This window comes from Calidris pugnax, unplaced genomic scaffold (genome assembly GCF_001431845.1).
Source record: "Calidris pugnax isolate Ruff unplaced genomic scaffold, ASM143184v1 scaffold11, whole genome shotgun sequence".
Classification (NCBI taxonomy): Eukaryota; Metazoa; Chordata; class Aves; order Charadriiformes; family Scolopacidae; genus Calidris; species Calidris pugnax.
In genome coordinates, this window is record NW_015090803.1 from 8,398,112 (window position 1) to 8,414,180 (window position 16,069).

The 16,069-nt window shown below is 39.4% G+C and overlaps 1 protein-coding gene across 3 annotated transcripts in view; it reads left to right on the forward strand.

The window, feature by feature from the left end:
* Nucleotides 1–16,069, forward strand: part of RFTN1 (raftlin, lipid raft linker 1) — a 96,529-nt gene that overhangs the window by 41,076 nt on the left and 39,384 nt on the right. For all 3 annotated transcript variants that reach the window (XM_014937890.1, XM_014937892.1, XM_014937891.1), the window contains exon 4: nt 12,486–12,594. In XM_014937890.1, coding sequence (XP_014793376.1) covers nt 12,486–12,594 — 109 coding nt within the window. The remainder of the gene's footprint in view (nt 1–12,485; nt 12,595–16,069) is intronic.

A 16,069-nucleotide genomic window follows, 5' to 3' on the forward strand; every position in this document is an offset into this window, starting at 1 on the left:
ATTTATAAATCTATGTTTATGATTTTTAATTAATGATTTAAAACATAATGTTATCTGACCACCCACAACTTTGCAACTACCTGTGTTGTTGCAGCCGTTCTATGCAATTTTTCTACATTAGTCACATTCCCCAGTCCACCCCTTCTTACAGTGACCTGTACTGAAGTCTGAGGCTCAATTAAAGCTCCATTTAGCAATCCTAGCCCCTGTCTTTATGCTGATGCTTGAAGGAAAGGTTGTAACTGTTCTGAGCACATCTATAAAACTAAAGTAAAACTACCATTTAATTTGCTACAGCCTGGTAATCAATCGGTAGCAATTATGGACAGGCTTGAACTTCAGTCTGTGACCTAGGGAAAATGTTGTCCATTTCATTAGCAAATACACGTAGGCATTAGGCGTTGCAGGCAATTTTAGTTTCTAAAATAACTCTCAATTTACCTTAACTTGCTCTTAGTTTTATTAATACAGAACTTCATGCTGGCTTGCCTCATACTGTTGTTTAAAGGGTTTCTGGTTTTATGGTCAAAACCTAAAATGTTTGGCTGAACTTCTTGAGTAACACTGGGCTGAGCTTGCCTGGTTTTGGGGCCTTACATTCCCTGCCTACAAAATACCCTGCTGCAAATAATTAAAGTATTTACATGCATGAGTTTGCAACGTTAAGTAGGCACTTAAGCCCTTCTGCTGGATTGGGGTCCGAGGGTTCAGCATCTTCCAGGACTGAGCTGTGAAGACATGTCAGGGAGAAGCAGTGTCCTTCTCGGCAGAGCAGTGCGATCTCCAGGGCAGAGCGCTCAGTGTGTCGCTGCTGTCTCATACCCTATCCAATAGTTTACATCTGTGCAGAGTGATGGTGAAAGAGTACAAAATCTTAATTGCCTACTCACTCACTTGGGTGCCAGTGTTTCACACACTTTAGACAGCTGTAAATGACTGTACAAAATTGAAGACAGTAGAGAGTCTTGAACCAATTATATTTCCTTTTACATTCACACTCCATTTCTTTGCATTCCCTTATCTGTCATTTCTGACTGCCTGGGGGAGCGGAAGAGACTTGGTGCATTGAGAAAAAACAGAGAAGTAGCAGAAAGGGAAATGACATCAGTTTGATGTTTCATGTAGTTTAAATGTTCCCGAGTTTGGCTGAGAGTAGGGGAGAAGCTGCTTCCATAGTGTGTGGGTGCAATGACTGTCTGCGTTGCCAAGCTCAATGAAGAGGGGTGGGTGTTGCACAGATTTCAGGTGGCCGTGGCCTGCATGGAGACCAGCTGTGTTTGAACTATGGCTTTATCCCGTTCCACTAACAACCAGGGAGAAAAAATACGCAACAGGAGGGAAAAAAAGGCATACGGTTAATTTTTTAAATTAACCTTTCCCATTACACTGCTGATAAAGGATCACTGAGGACTATCAGGTCTGGCATCTGTAGGCTGACTGTATAAAACAGTTAAACTTGGGTAGAAGTTAAGGTCTGCTTAGGATATTCGTTGATCAGAGGAGCATTTATTTTTGTCGTAAGATTTCTGGGAGTATAAGTAGGTGTCCAGCTACAGTTGTAGCATCATTAGTAACATCATTTATGCTCTGAAGTACAAAGTGGTCCCCTCTGTTTTCTGTAAGGGTGGTGCTAGGCATTCATGGGGAGCCAAGGAGACATAAAAAGCTGTGTCCCCTGGTGTGGGGCTCCCCCTCAGGCTTCCTGGGCACTTTCTGCAGAACACCTGAGGCTGTAGCTCCTCTCTTGCTGCAGGTGTTTCACCACGGCTGGCTCCAACACTATACATTTCATCTGTCAGTGTCTGGCAGATACTGGCTGCGTTTTTTCACCTTGCTATTTTTGCTGCCTGAATGGAACAGAAATGAAATTGTTGTATTAGTGGCTTTTTGGTACAGTAATGTCAATTCTGTGTATACTAAGACAGAAATGAATGCTTGAATTAGTCTTTAATCAGTGTTGCCCCTTTATATGTCACTTTTATGTTTTAGAATGGATACTGTTGACTCGCATTTTGAGAACTTATTTTTATAGCACTGCCTCTCCAAAGGAGGAAGAAGCTATACCAGCTGCAGCAAATGATGTGCGTCAGGAACTACATGCTGCTTGCTGTCGTTGAGATTTGCAGTGCCTTAATTTGTTCAGGTATAAAATGGAAAAGGTAGTGCTTAGACGTGTTATGCATTAAATCTCATGGAAAATGTACTTGTTAGTATTATTCCTCCTGTTTTGCCATTGTCCTGGAGTTTTAGAATACTTTGTGTGACTTTCAGATGTCATTGTACATTTAAGGTGACTTTTAAAGTCACTGCGATAGTTTTGTGTTTAATCTATACTGGTATCTCTGTGGCTTCATTATCTTAGCTACCTAATCAGTTCTGGTAAATGAGGAAGTAGGGGGCATTCCTCCTCTAGCACATTTGAGGAAATGCATTTATAACATATATGGAAGCTGCAAATATCGAAAAGCAAGGTTTGTCCCTTGGAAATGTTAGGGAGAATATGAAAGTAAAGGACAGATTTAATTATTTTTTTAGCTCAAGAATACAATTGTTTGCACTGCAAAAAGTGGTATATTCAATTAAAGTAAATGAAGTAAATATTAGAGTGTTTGATTCCTTAAAGGCACTGGGCATGAAGGTACTCTGCCAAGTAGCTGTAGGACTCTGCCATTGCTCTCATTAAATTTGATATAATACATTTAAATAATTCTGTAGCACCTAATTGCATAGTGAATGCTAACCAGTTGATTGGAAGCAGTTTGGAAGTCAAATAGAATAAAGTCGGATAAAGGAATAATAACTTTAAAGCTCCTGTGAATACTTTCACCATTTCTGTCTTTAAATGTCAGTGGACTTTTATTTAAAAAAGCAGTTGACTGTTTTACTGGCTGTGCTGAGTTCTGAGATGGTTGGGTTTCTTGGAGAAGATGTCTCATAAAAAAAAATGCAAAGAAAAATCTTCAAGCCCAAGTTTTTAGAGGTTTTTTTGCTGAATATGGGGAAGGCTCCAGGTGTGAAATGTAGTCCCTGGCCTGCTGGTTCGCGTTGATTCACGCTTGAGAAAAGTTGATTCACACTGATTTACACTTGAAGACAAGAATCTCATGAGAAGGGATTTATGGTGGTACCCTGGAAAGCGCGAATGTGTGACAGCGTATCTGCTGGTGGAAGGGACAGGGGAAGGTCCGTGCACTTGGGAGGTTCTGGCTAACCAAGATAAGGAGAGTAGCACATATGTCACTTACATTCCCCTGAGGAACAGAGATTGTTAGCTCTTCATACGTGTAATAACCTTTCTCTCTTTGCCCTTTTATTTCCATACTCTTTTTAAATATAGCAATCTCTGTTTGGGTGTCTTGTGCACGTTACTATTTCGGACAGCTTGTGTCTGTTGCAGATAACCTCTTCCCTGCAAAGAACTCACAAAGTCAGCCCTAGAACAAAATTTACAAAACCATAGCACAAAGCTGCTTTAATTTATTCCCAGCTCCCTGTAGTGTGACACCCCTGTCTGGTGTTTCAGAGTTTAAAAATTCAATTTCAATTAAAATGTTTTAATTTCCCTTTCTAAATAGTGTGCACCAGAATGCAAGCTCCATTCTCTTCCACTGGGAAAGATACATGGTCCAGGCTCATAAACTGTCTGCTTACAGTAGTGTTTACATGTTTGCAGATGCTCCGTTTATCCACAGTAGAGTGAAGCAGGGGATATAAATTGAATTCCAGAGAGGTTTTTCTCTCTGTGGTTTCGTCTATGTCTTAGGACATACCCTTCTACAGGTTTTGCCTCAGATCAAGAAAGCAATCGGCAGGGAAACATTGCCATGCAGAAGCAGAGTAAGTAGTATAATTTAAGAATAATTTTTTTACAGTAGACTTCTACGTTTACCTCAAACAACTTTGCAGCTGTTTTCCCTTTCTGTAAAATAATGAGGTGTCAGGTGTGCCAGTGATATACTTGATGAGATGATTCTGATTCTATTTCTATAATTTCCCTATATCCATTAATCCTGATGAAATGCAAACATTCATCACTTGGCCAAAAATAACTCTTTATCTGCAAAGGAATTTAACAGACTGAGTTCAAAAGTTTAATAGTAAACCAGGATTTTTACAGTTTCTTTTTTTTGCTGGTATGCAATGTTAATTCCAAGTGATTTCAATTAATGGTGTCTTCTGAGATAGAGCTAGATTTTTGTGTCCTCTGTGTCATTTCAAGTCCGGATTTACAGAAAATATGGGAAATGGATTTACAGAAAGTCTGGACTTACAGAAAATGCAACGTAGCATAATGTAAATGCAAAAAGATTGAAATGACTTAAACATGCATTGTGAAATGGCTTGAACAAGACAGTAGTAGTTGTTATTTGTTTGATGCTATGTTTGCATTTGCGGTTGTCAGGGTCCACTTGATATTTGCTTAATTATGTTGATGGGAGGTTTCAGGCAGCTAAGTTAGGGGAAATCCTGATTTTCATACCTGAAAGACCAGTTTTTTCACACTGTCTTTTTTCAGTCCTACTGAACTCCCTTTTTAATAGTAGCAAACAGCTCTTTCCATGGAAGGAAGGAAAACTGTATTATACCATGGAACTGATGAAGTATGAAAAGCTGTATTTGCATTGAGAAGAAGCAGCAGCCTCTGGAAACGTTACGCTTTGTGAAGTCTTGGTTTGGTCCTCTGCCATCTGGATTTGCACATTTGCCTTGCGAAGGCAAAGGAAAATGTTTCTAAAAACATCCAGATAATTTATCAAATTTCTGATTCTTAGCTGTTTGAGATGCTTTCTAGCCCCAAAAAGCTTTTCTTCTCTTCAAGCTTTTTTGATAGGTACTTGAAACAGGGAGTTCTTGCTTTGACTTTGTGTACAGTTCAGTGGATAGAGCCTTGAGCCATGACTAGAGCCTCTCTCTGGCCAGCCTGTCTTTGAGTTTCTGTGAATATTATTTCCTTTTCCATGTGAAAATTTTTCTTGCCACATTTGACCTTCAGTAGCACATCGCTGTATAAAGCAAGCACAGTGGTCTTGAGCTTTCTTGGAGCACACACTCTGCCACATCAGCTGCACCCACCGTTCTGATGTCATTTGCAAACTTGACAAGAACACACCTTATCCCCTCCTCCGTGTCATCAATGAAGGTGTTAAACATGACAGGTCCCAGGTTGCAGACCTCTGGGTGGGGACTTCACTTGCCAGAGCCTCCAGGCAGGGCGTCACCATTAACCACAGAGCTGGCTTTTACTGGTCTGGTTTTCCAGGCTGTGGCACCCTTAACTTTCATAGAAATAGCTTGGGAGCCAGCGCCAAACCTCCTGCTAAAATTGCCATCGAAGACAGTCACTGCCCTCCCTACACTCGTCCTTAAATCCACTCATTTTAACGTCAAAGGCCATCAGGTTGCTCAGGTATGATGTACCCTTGCTACGTCCATGTTGACTGTTCCCAGTGTCCTTCTCCGTTGTGGGCCCTGGAATGTGCTACACAGGATCCCCGCAGAAATACAGGAATTCCAGTTGTAGGCATTTCAAAACAAAACAATCTGACAAAAAATACCGGTGATCTCCTCCAGTGCTCCTGTGCTTGCCTGAGTTGGTGAAGGTGGATACTTTGCAGTGGTACAATATATTTTTAATTTAAACGTAAGTGCGTGTGTGTGTGTGTGTGCATATATATGTGTATCTACTTGGTTTCATGTAGGATTTGGGCCTGAAGATGGCAAATGTCTGACCTTGCCTTCATGAGCATCAGGATCAAACACATTTTGTGTGCAAAAGCAGTGTGTGTTGTTGCTCTCAGCAGGCTGATTTCAGCTTGCTGAAAAAATAATATTTATTCCATGCCCAAGAGTCAACAGATATCTTCCTTTAGCCAAGGGACAATGGCTTGAGTTTTTAAAGCTTGTTATTTGTTTCAAGTTCAAACAAATACATATTTCCTCACAACAACTTTTAACATTGACCCAAAATAAATGTTCTTTCATCTGTGTTCTAAAAATTATAAACACTGCACATTAAAGATGCTTATGTATCCATACATGTCTGAATTCTTCTTGAGAAACTCTATATGCTGTCATTTTAAAAAGTTTATAAATTTTACTAACAAATAATATATATTCCAGTGATAAGGTCTCCTATGTAAGAAAATTCCTAGTAAAGAAAATGCTTAGGTAACAAAGTTAAGTGTCATGTTGGTTAGAGTTGTGGTTGTTAGGATACAATATACCTGCTTTTAATTTTATGAAAAATGGTGTGTTTGTTGGGCAGGCATCATAAAGCCCATGGGTTTTTAATTGCTGCCTTCATGGTTTTCATATACTCTGTTTTTGCTAGATTTTTAACCTGGAACTATACGGATACCAACTGCTCATGTTAATCACCTTGATGTGGTTTTATTTTTTTTGTAATAGATTGGTTTGCTATAAATGTACAGTTAGATTTTGAGCTGTAGAGCTACTCCTATGTAGCAGAACGATCTCAAAACTGCACTAACATTCCTAGCAGAATCTTAATCAAATAGCCATTTTGGATTGTGTGCGCAGCTTACAAGTTGCTTTCGTCTCTCCAAATTCATGGGCATGGGGAACTTCAGGAAGATTAGGACCAAATGTTGGCTCCCTCATTTCCTTCTTGTATCTGAATAGGAGTGGAAATCCAGTTTGTAACAGACACCAAGTTGTCAGCTTTAATAGTTACTGTGTAAGTTACTGGTACTCTACAGCTGGTTATGGTTTATCTACCATGAAATGGTGCTTAACTGCGAGCAGCTGTGCAGGAAATGACAGCCTACTGAAACAACCATCATAAAATATTTTTGGCCAGTGAACTTCCAATTATAAGTGAAAAATCTTATTTCTTCTATGTATTTTCTTCTACTTTAGTGGCACCAAAGGTCCCATTTAAGATCCAAGAAACCACTCTTTCTAAGTCTGTGGTCCTCAGCCTTTTCCATATCTGTAACACTTGAGGGGACCCTCTACCCCCGGCCTCAAGGTGCCTGCAAATGCCATCCCTCTGCACAGCACCACACAGGCTGAAATTCCCTCTCCGCTCTCGGGTATCTCAAAATGTGTTATAGTGAATACAGAGCACTGTAATGAGTCAGGGTGTACCAGCTTCTCCAGTTATCTTAGCTTCCAAGAAGAGCACGGCATTACTGTATCTAGGTGCTTCTTGCAGGACTGGGCCATTTTTAATTAGCCCAGGGATTTTTTGTTAGAGGAAAAAGGGTAATAAAAAAGCCTCAACTGTTTGCAGACAATGAGGGAAGGAAGATTCAGTTTTCCGGCTTGGGAGGAGGAAGGTAAGATAAAGAAGTTGCTGACTATAAATCCAGAAAAAAAGGAAGATATTTCAAACTGTAAGGGCTTACACATTTTTTTTTACTAAACTCATCTCGACATTTCTTTTCACTTTCTGTTGAGAATCACTTTATGATGGGAAAGTGGAAGTTAACTTTCCATAAAACCATTGCTTTAATTTGAAAGTATTTTATACATTGGACTCCAAGTAACTTCCTGTGCTGTAAAACTGAGAAGAGACTCCAGAGTATGGATTATTGGATTGTTTCTCAAACGATTGATATCGGTCCTTCTTCAGAAGAGAAGAGGGGGATGCAAGTACAGGCACAAGACTGAAGTCAGGAGATCTGAGCTCTCCTTTTGACTTTTCCTCTGACTACTGTGGTCTTGATAGATGTGTGTCTTTTGGGGGGTCCTAATTCATAGTCTCTAATGAAAGTGGTCCTAATAGTAGTCCCATTAAATAAATAAAATGAAAAATATAGTAACTTCTATTCAGTATAGAATTTACCTATATCTATATTTAGCTACTTCTGTCCAGCTATGCTAATAGTATTCAAAGAGTTTATTGAGAGACTTTTATGATATTTATGAAATACTTTGCGATTAATTTAGGAAATGCATTCTTTATTGTATAGAAGCTGGAAATAATTTCTTGCCCACCTGAATTTGCTCAGAAAATTATTTTTTTGGTTTGTGACATCGACAACTATTTATTATCATGTGAGAAGCTATGGCTTTTGTTTTGTTTGTTTGTTTTTGACAGAATAACAGACTCTTAAATGTTTCCTAAAAAGGTGAAAACTATCAGTATAGACAAAGACTTGCCTTTAACATATGTGGACATATTTCACTTGAAAGCATGGAAAAGTACTTTTTGATAATACAGAGTTCTACAGTTGGAAGATTTTAACTAAAGATTTTATTGCCTTTAGTAGGATCTTTTAATGTGTATTCTGTGAAATAATGTTCCTAACAGAGTGCAATGGTATTTGATGCAATTTCTTTTATGAGCTCTAGTGCAGAGGTAGCTCTGAGCCTCTTCAAGGAATAATTCACTGTCTCCTGGTTGCTTAAATATTTACAAGCAGCGAGTGTATTTCAAAATAAGTGCTTGTTAAAGGAGGAAAAATAAACAGGTCATTTTAAGCAATTGCAGCAAGAATCACTATATTTTTATGGATATAATCTGTATCTCAGATAACTTATAGTTAACTTTTAAAGAATTTGGAAGTAGGTCCTCCAAAAACTGCGCAAAATCAGAGTCCAGGGATCTGTTGAGTGGGTGGAGAGGAATTAGGAGAAAGTGGTTCAAGGGGAAACTTCCCTCTTCCTTATCCCTGTGTATAAAACTCACCAATGTAGGTTGAAAATAATTTGTTTTTACAGGTAGCTAGAGGGTTTAAACATGAAAATACAGTCTATCTTTTATTTTAGAGCAATTAGAATAGTAAATTTTTATGTTTGTCACAGCAAGTATTTACAGCAGCGCCGCAGTCTGCACAGAGACTTGGTTGCTATGTAAGGAATAGGCCTTGGTGAAAGAGTGGACACAGAAATCGCGTGGGCCAGACTTCATTTCTGGGATTTGATATATTAACTTTGGATTTCAGCTGTATTATTTCAAAGTCTCTGGGCTGGGTGTATGGCTTCCTGAGCTGGTCTGGAAGAGGGCTGTAATGGATACAGTGGGTCGTCCCAGTGAGGAAACTGACAGAGGTGTTTTGGTTCTCACCTTTGTAGAGGCTTAGTGTTGTCCTCCCAAAACGGGGCTGGCTTTCTAAAAAGAGCTTGGTTCCTTGCTGCCTGTTCCTGGTAACCCACTTCTGGTTTGTAATTAAACAACAAGCAAAGCACTGGGGGATTGTGTTTGTTCCACTTGATGTTGTGTGGACTTTGCATTGCAATGTCCAGTGGCAGTTTGGATGGTTTAGTGATTGCTAAAGCGTCAGAGAGCCCTGGCTCCTACTTAATTCTATCTGGATAGATAACATCAGGGCTACATTTCCAGTTACTCTTAGTCACATTTTAGAAAAAAACGCAGGTAGAGTAGTAAGTACTGTAGCAGGAAGACTTTCTTAAATCTATTTCATGGAACAGATCATCCTGAGTGCCATTATGCAGCACATGAAGGACGCTCAGGTGATCAGGCCCAGCCAGCACGGGTTCATGAAGGGCAGGTCCTGCTTGACAAACCTGATCTCCTTCTATGAGAAAGTGACCCACTTGCTGGATGAAGGAAAGGCTGTGGATGTTGTTTACCTGGACTTTAGCCAGGCCTTTGATACAGTCTCCCACAGTATCCTCCTGGAGAAACTGACTGCTTATGGCTCAGATGGGTGTACTCTGCGCTGGGTTACAAACTGGCTGGAGGGCCAGGCCCAGAGAGTGGTGGTGAATAGAGTTAAATCCAGTTGGTAGCCAGTCACGAGTGGTACTGGGGCCAGTTCTCTTTTATATTTTTATCAATGACCTGGACGAGGGGATTGAGTGCACCCTCAGGAAATTCGCAGACAACACCAAGCTGGGTGGCAGTGTTGACCTGCTAGAGGGTAGAGAGGCTTTGCAGAGGGATCTGGACAGGTTTGATTGATGGGCCACGGCCAGTGGGATGAGGTTCAACAAGGCCAAGTGCCAGGTCCTGCACTTGGCTCACACCATTCCCAGGCAGTGCTACAGGCTTGGGGCAGAGTGGCTGGAGAGCTGCCTGGCAGAAAAGGACCTGGGAGTGTTAGTCTACAGTCGGCTGAACATGAGCCAGCAGTGTGCCCAGGTGGGCAAGAAGGCCAACAGCCTCCTGGCCTGTGTCAGGAACAGCATGGTGAGTAGGACCTGAGAGGTGATCGTCCCCCCGTACTCTTCACTGGTGAGGCCTCACTTCAAGTACTGTGTCCAGTTTTGGGCCCCTCACCACAAAAAAGACATTGAGGTGCTGGAGCGGGTCCAGAGAAGGGCAACGAAGCTGGTGAAGGCTCTGGAGAGTAAGTCTTATGAGGAGAGGCTGAGGGAGCTGGGATTGTTTAGTCTGGAGAAGAGGAGGCTGAGGGGAGACATTATTGGTCTCTGCAACTACCTGAAAGGAGGCTGTAGAGAGGTGGGGATCAGTCTCTTCTCCCAAATTACAGGCGATAGGACAAGGGGAAATGGCCTCAAGTTGCACCAGGGGAGGTTCAGGTTGGATGTCAAGAAAAATTTATTCACAGAAAGGGTTATCAAGCATTGGAATGGGCTGCCCAGGGAAGTGGTTGAGGCACCGTCCCTGGAGGTATTGAGAAGATGAGTTGACAAGGTACTCGGGGATATGGTTTAGTGTTGGTTGGTGGTGTGTGAGTGTGGTGGTGCTTTGGTTTTTTTTTACGGTTGGACTAGATGATCTTAAAGGTCCCTTCCAACCTAGGTGATTCTGTGATTTTTATGTTCTTGAATTCATTGAGTTCATCTGTGGTGGAAAATCTGATCTGTAGAGAATAGATTATCATATCTAGGACTTTGTCTAGAACAGCAAAAATGGTTGACTGCAGTTCATTTGTTGTCCCTCACAAAATGATTTTGGGTTGTTTTTCTTTTTTTTTTCCTTGACAAAGTTGTTCTTTGGTGTTAAAATTAATTTCTGTGCACCTGTTAGAGAGGAGTAGATGGTGGAACATTTTTAGTCCCCCCATAAATTCCGTAAATTTTATAAAGAAGTTTGGAGGGTTTCCATGGACACCAATGTTTTGTTAAAAATTTTGTCCAGAACCAAGAACAGAATCGGGACCACAAGTTATGAGAAGAACCTAGAAAGGAGGGAAAGGACTTCAGTGTTCCCAACAATTTACAGTCTGGTTACTGCCTGTCCCACGTATGAGAGAAATGAAGTGAGAGTGTGAAAGTACAAAATCCAAGTACCAAATACAGTGTCATGTGATACTTCAGAAAATTTCTGCAGTATTGCCTAGGAAACATGCTGCCAGTTTGCAGTCAGCAGCCTACGCATCTCATGGCTCCGAGTCACTGTTGGCATCTCGGGAAAGCCCCTGGGACCATCTGTAGCTGAAGCGTATTTTACTTGTGTCACAGTCTTAGTCCTCAGAACAGGGCTTTTGAACAGACTTGCTTTGGCAAGTATGGCAAGCCTGCAAAGCCCTTGTTTTGTTGTTTGGCTGCTTCCTCAACACTCTAGATTCAAACTTCTGCACCTTTCTTCCTGTAGGTACCTAGTGCATGAAGCAACTGCTGGCCAGGGTTAGTTCTTCACTTCAGACTAGATCTTTTGATTCTCCATATAGGATGTTGAGATAACTATTTCATTACTACTTCCAAGAATTATAGGCTACCTTTCATTTTTGTACGTTCCTCCATATGTTCTCCTAAAGAACTGATAAAAAAAAAAGATTCTCTAGATTACCTCTATTGATCAGGTGTATCGGTTTCCATTTGTGGGATTCTGAAGGAGATGAAAACTGCTTTCAGTAGCACTGCTCTGCAGTGCACACCTATGGACTGTTTCTCAAGATCATTCAGGATAACTTCCAAACTTTCCTTTGACATATTTTGTCTGATGTCATGTTTCCACAGCACTGGTTTGTTCAGCAGTGTACATGGCAGATGCCATGGGCTTTGGATTATTTTAAGACTTAGTGTCTTCTGAAAGAGAAGGGGTTTCACACATAGCTTTACATTTCTCAACAAGAAAGCATAAGGTAAGACTGAAGGATGGACTACATTGATTAGTCCCTGATTTTTAAATGTTAACTTAGAATGGTGGTAGATAAGAGAAGGTATTCCTTTAATTACTGCCCGTGAAACACACCCTACATCAGGCTGCCCTGTGGGGTTCAGAGCATCTGTCATCGTATTGCATTGGAGCCTGCTTTCTGCGTATTCTGAGTTACATCCCTGGTGCATCGCATTGGCGTTGGCCATAGACGCAAGGCTGACAGAGTGTTTCTTGGACAGATACAGAAATCTGTAAGTCCCTCAGGCATTCCTCCATACAAAGTCATTGGTGTGATTTCCTTCCCTGACAAGTAGGTGAGATGCTGTAGCTGCCGCTTGTCAGAGCTGTGTTGACCTCAATGGAGTGAATGTGCTGGAACCAAAGTTTTGTCTGAGGGTTACCTATCCATAGGAAATATTTCTTAAGGGGATGTTTGTGTATCCAGTATTAAGAACAGAAACTGATTTTTTTCTGTCTGTCTCTTTAGGTCTCCAAAAGGTGATGTCCACAGTGAAGGATATGTCTTGGAGGTGGAGTGCTGCTCCTACTTAAACCAGCTTTCAGACAAAAAGGAGATACCTGATTTTATTAAAAAAGTGAGTAAAAAAAAAAAGGCAAAAACCAACACACAGTATGCTTTTATTTGCACTATAATTACTGCTTCTAGTTCTGTCAACCTGACAACAGGAATATGTGTATGTTTTGTGCAGTTGTAACACTGCACTAGAATTTGGGTTTCTCTCATTTTAATTATCTGAAGGGCAATTATTGAGAGAAGCAAGTTTGATCATATTATTATGAAAAAATTATTTGTAGTGTCACAAGAAAGTGTCCTTTCACAGATTGTATCAACTAAATTACCAATGGAGAAGACAGTCCTGTAATGGTGCAAACATTTGAAGCTGAGTCAATATAGGTAATTTCCGTTTTAGTTCAAAAATACCCTGTTGGATAGTACTGGAGTTAAAAGACCTATTAACTCCCAGAATCCCCCAGATTATTTAAATTTTGTTTCAGTAACGCATGATTTTAGTTAGAAATGGTACTGGTAATCTTTGTCATTCAGAATAGCGTTGCTTTCAATAAACTTTTATATATACTGGGGAATTTGATAAAAACACTGCAATTCTTCATTTGTTGCTTTCTTTTTCAAATTATTTTTGATGCTGTAATATTCTGCCAGACTGGAAATTAGCAGGTTATGTCCATTTTAGTGAAGACAGATTCATTGTGCATGTTTCAAATTTTGCAGCATCTGTTGTGTCCTATTGCATGTTATAAAAACTAGCATTAAATACTATATTTACTTAGCCACATGGTGTAAGAATAGTGTGAGTAGGCACACTCCCCGAGCTTTAATCCATCTTGCAGTGATAATGGCTAAGAAAATTTTGTTGAACAAATTTCAGCACAGGCTGTATTAGCTTGACAGACTGCACTTATGTTCAATCTTTTCTTCTTACTATGAATTGTAAAAGCTGGATTAAAAGTAATGCAGCTATGAGTACCTTATCATCGTCGTTGTACTTAAAGATACGTGTATTTGGGTATCAGAACAAACTGAACTTTTCTGAATGATTACTAATGCTCCAAAGGTTGAGTATATTTTGAGTTATTGAGTTGATTCTGAGTTTTGTTTCAGGGTTTATTGTGGAATTGCACTTTTATTCTGGCACTATCTTCGATATATATGTCAATATATTCACACTTGGGCAAAACTGGTGTAGTTCTTGTGTATCAGTTCCAACATGTTTGATTTTGTTCTTCAGTTCTTTGAGACAGACTAGAAATATAGACTTATCTGTCACAACTGGTAGCAAAATTTTATATCATTGCAACAGAAAATTACTTTGTATTTGTAACTTCAGAAAGAGTATGGCTAACATGAAAACAAAATGACAATCCAGGAGTCAGCTTATTTCCATAAATATCCAATTCTGAGACTCTTTAGAATGCTTTTCTAGACATGGAAATGTTTCTGTTGGTAGAAGCCATTTGATGATAAGGTTATGAAGATGCCTTTTTGAAATATAATAATTTAAATTTTAATAGCTAAAATGTATATTTACTGTTTCTCTGTGGCTGAGTATGTCGCTCATCCTCAGATGTTATTTGATGTAGAGGAATTTGAAGTTCTTTGAAGCTGTTGCTGTCAAGTGTGTGCTGTGTCACTGTCTATATCTGATTAAACACATTGTGGAAGCCTCAACACATTTATGTAAATCTAATTCAGAAAACAGGACTCGTTTGGGAATGGGAATTAATTGTTGTATTAACTAATTTGTTTGAGCAACAAAAATGTCCATTACTTTTAAGGGCATATAGAACAGATGTTTACAAACAAAAGAAATGAAAAATAAAGGACATTCTTCAAAGAAAGTTGTAACAAAAAGCTGTTAGAGAGGGCAATTGCTTGTTTCAAAAAAGAACAACCCTTTAATTCTTCTCAAACTATGGAATACAATTGAAGTTAATAGAGTGTTGTAATTGAATACGCAAATCCTTGATCACAAAGCTTTTCATAACAGGGGCTTTTAGCACAGGTTTACCATCTTACTGCATTGCAAATTACTGTATTTTTTAGAAAAGATAGAGTAGCCATATTTTCAAAACAAAATAACAAGTTAAAATTTTTTCCAACTGTGAAATCGCTAGAAAAAACTCCTCTAACCTGAGAAAATTAATTTTATTAATTTTATTATGCGCTACTGAGCAAGTATTGTTTACATGGAGTTTGAATAAGGATGTAATTTCAGTAACTTCTTTTCTTTTTGTTGAATTGAAAATGCATGTCATGTTGAATATTAACTGCTTGGTCCTGGCAAACACAAAACAGTTTTGCAGTGGTATACAGCGTAGGTAATATTTTTTTTCTTCTTCTGTAACTCCGTATAAATGTTTAAGAGTAATGAAATAGAAACAAGGAAGTTATTTCACCTGGATATTTCACTGAAACAAAGTGTCTCAGTACAGCTTTGACTATAAAACATTCAAGAAATGCCAAAGAAGACTCTCTGGTCAAACCTGTGTTCTGTTGCTGAGATCCTCTTGCGCTTTAGGACTCTGTCCCTGATGTCTACTCTCTTTTGTACTTTCTTGCCAGCACTGTTTTCCAACCACAGTAAAAGCCATGGAAGACAGGACACAGTTGAGTATTGGGCCCATAATGTTGCACAGGATATACTTTCCTGTACCTTAAAATCATGTTGACATCATGATATTCTGTTTGTTCTTTCATATCAATGTGGATCAGCAGCTCAACATATCCTAGGGAGCTCAAACAGTCCCATAATGCCTTTGTCATTTAATTTCTGGGTAATAAAAGCAGTAACTTAACTGTTGCGTATGTACTTTACTGCTATATTGGTATTAGCTCTCCTGTCTAGCTCTCAGGCAAAACAGAGATTAAAGATTTGATCATCTCCTTTTAATGAGCGAAGCTAACTTCTGAACTTCTGATCACTATGGCTCAGATCATTCTGAAGTTGTTGCGAGTCAGAGATGTTACTTCTAAGATACTGTATTTTGTAATACTTTGACTTCTGTCTCATGTAAAATAGAGTAGCCTTTAATTGCTTCCTTAGTTGCTCTTTATTTCTGTGTATCTTGTTATCATTTTTTTCATCTGAGAGTGTTCTCCTGAATCTGCTGAGACACGTAAGGGAAGGAGAAGCTAGGCTGACATCCCAAGAAAAGAGTTATTTTGGATACGCAGTCATATATGAATGCCAAATATGTTTCTCATGACCCTTGTTTTCCACATCAATCTGAGTTAAATGCTCTAGAAAAACTGTAACAGGCAGAAGGCTTTGCTCCTATGTTCACATCTTTGTGGTGTTGATGAAAGGTTAGTAAACAGAAGACAATTTCTTTACCATTTCTTCCCAGTTCTGACTTTTTAAAATTTAGGAAGCACATTTTTGTCTCCTTGGTTGCCTGCTTAATAATACTCTGTCAGAAGGAAATTCTTGTATGTTAATTATTATTTTTTTGAGTTTGACCCAATTGCAGAGTTCATATTTCTTGTCCTTGTGGACTCATTATCCTTCCCTGAGGAAGTATGATAAGCAT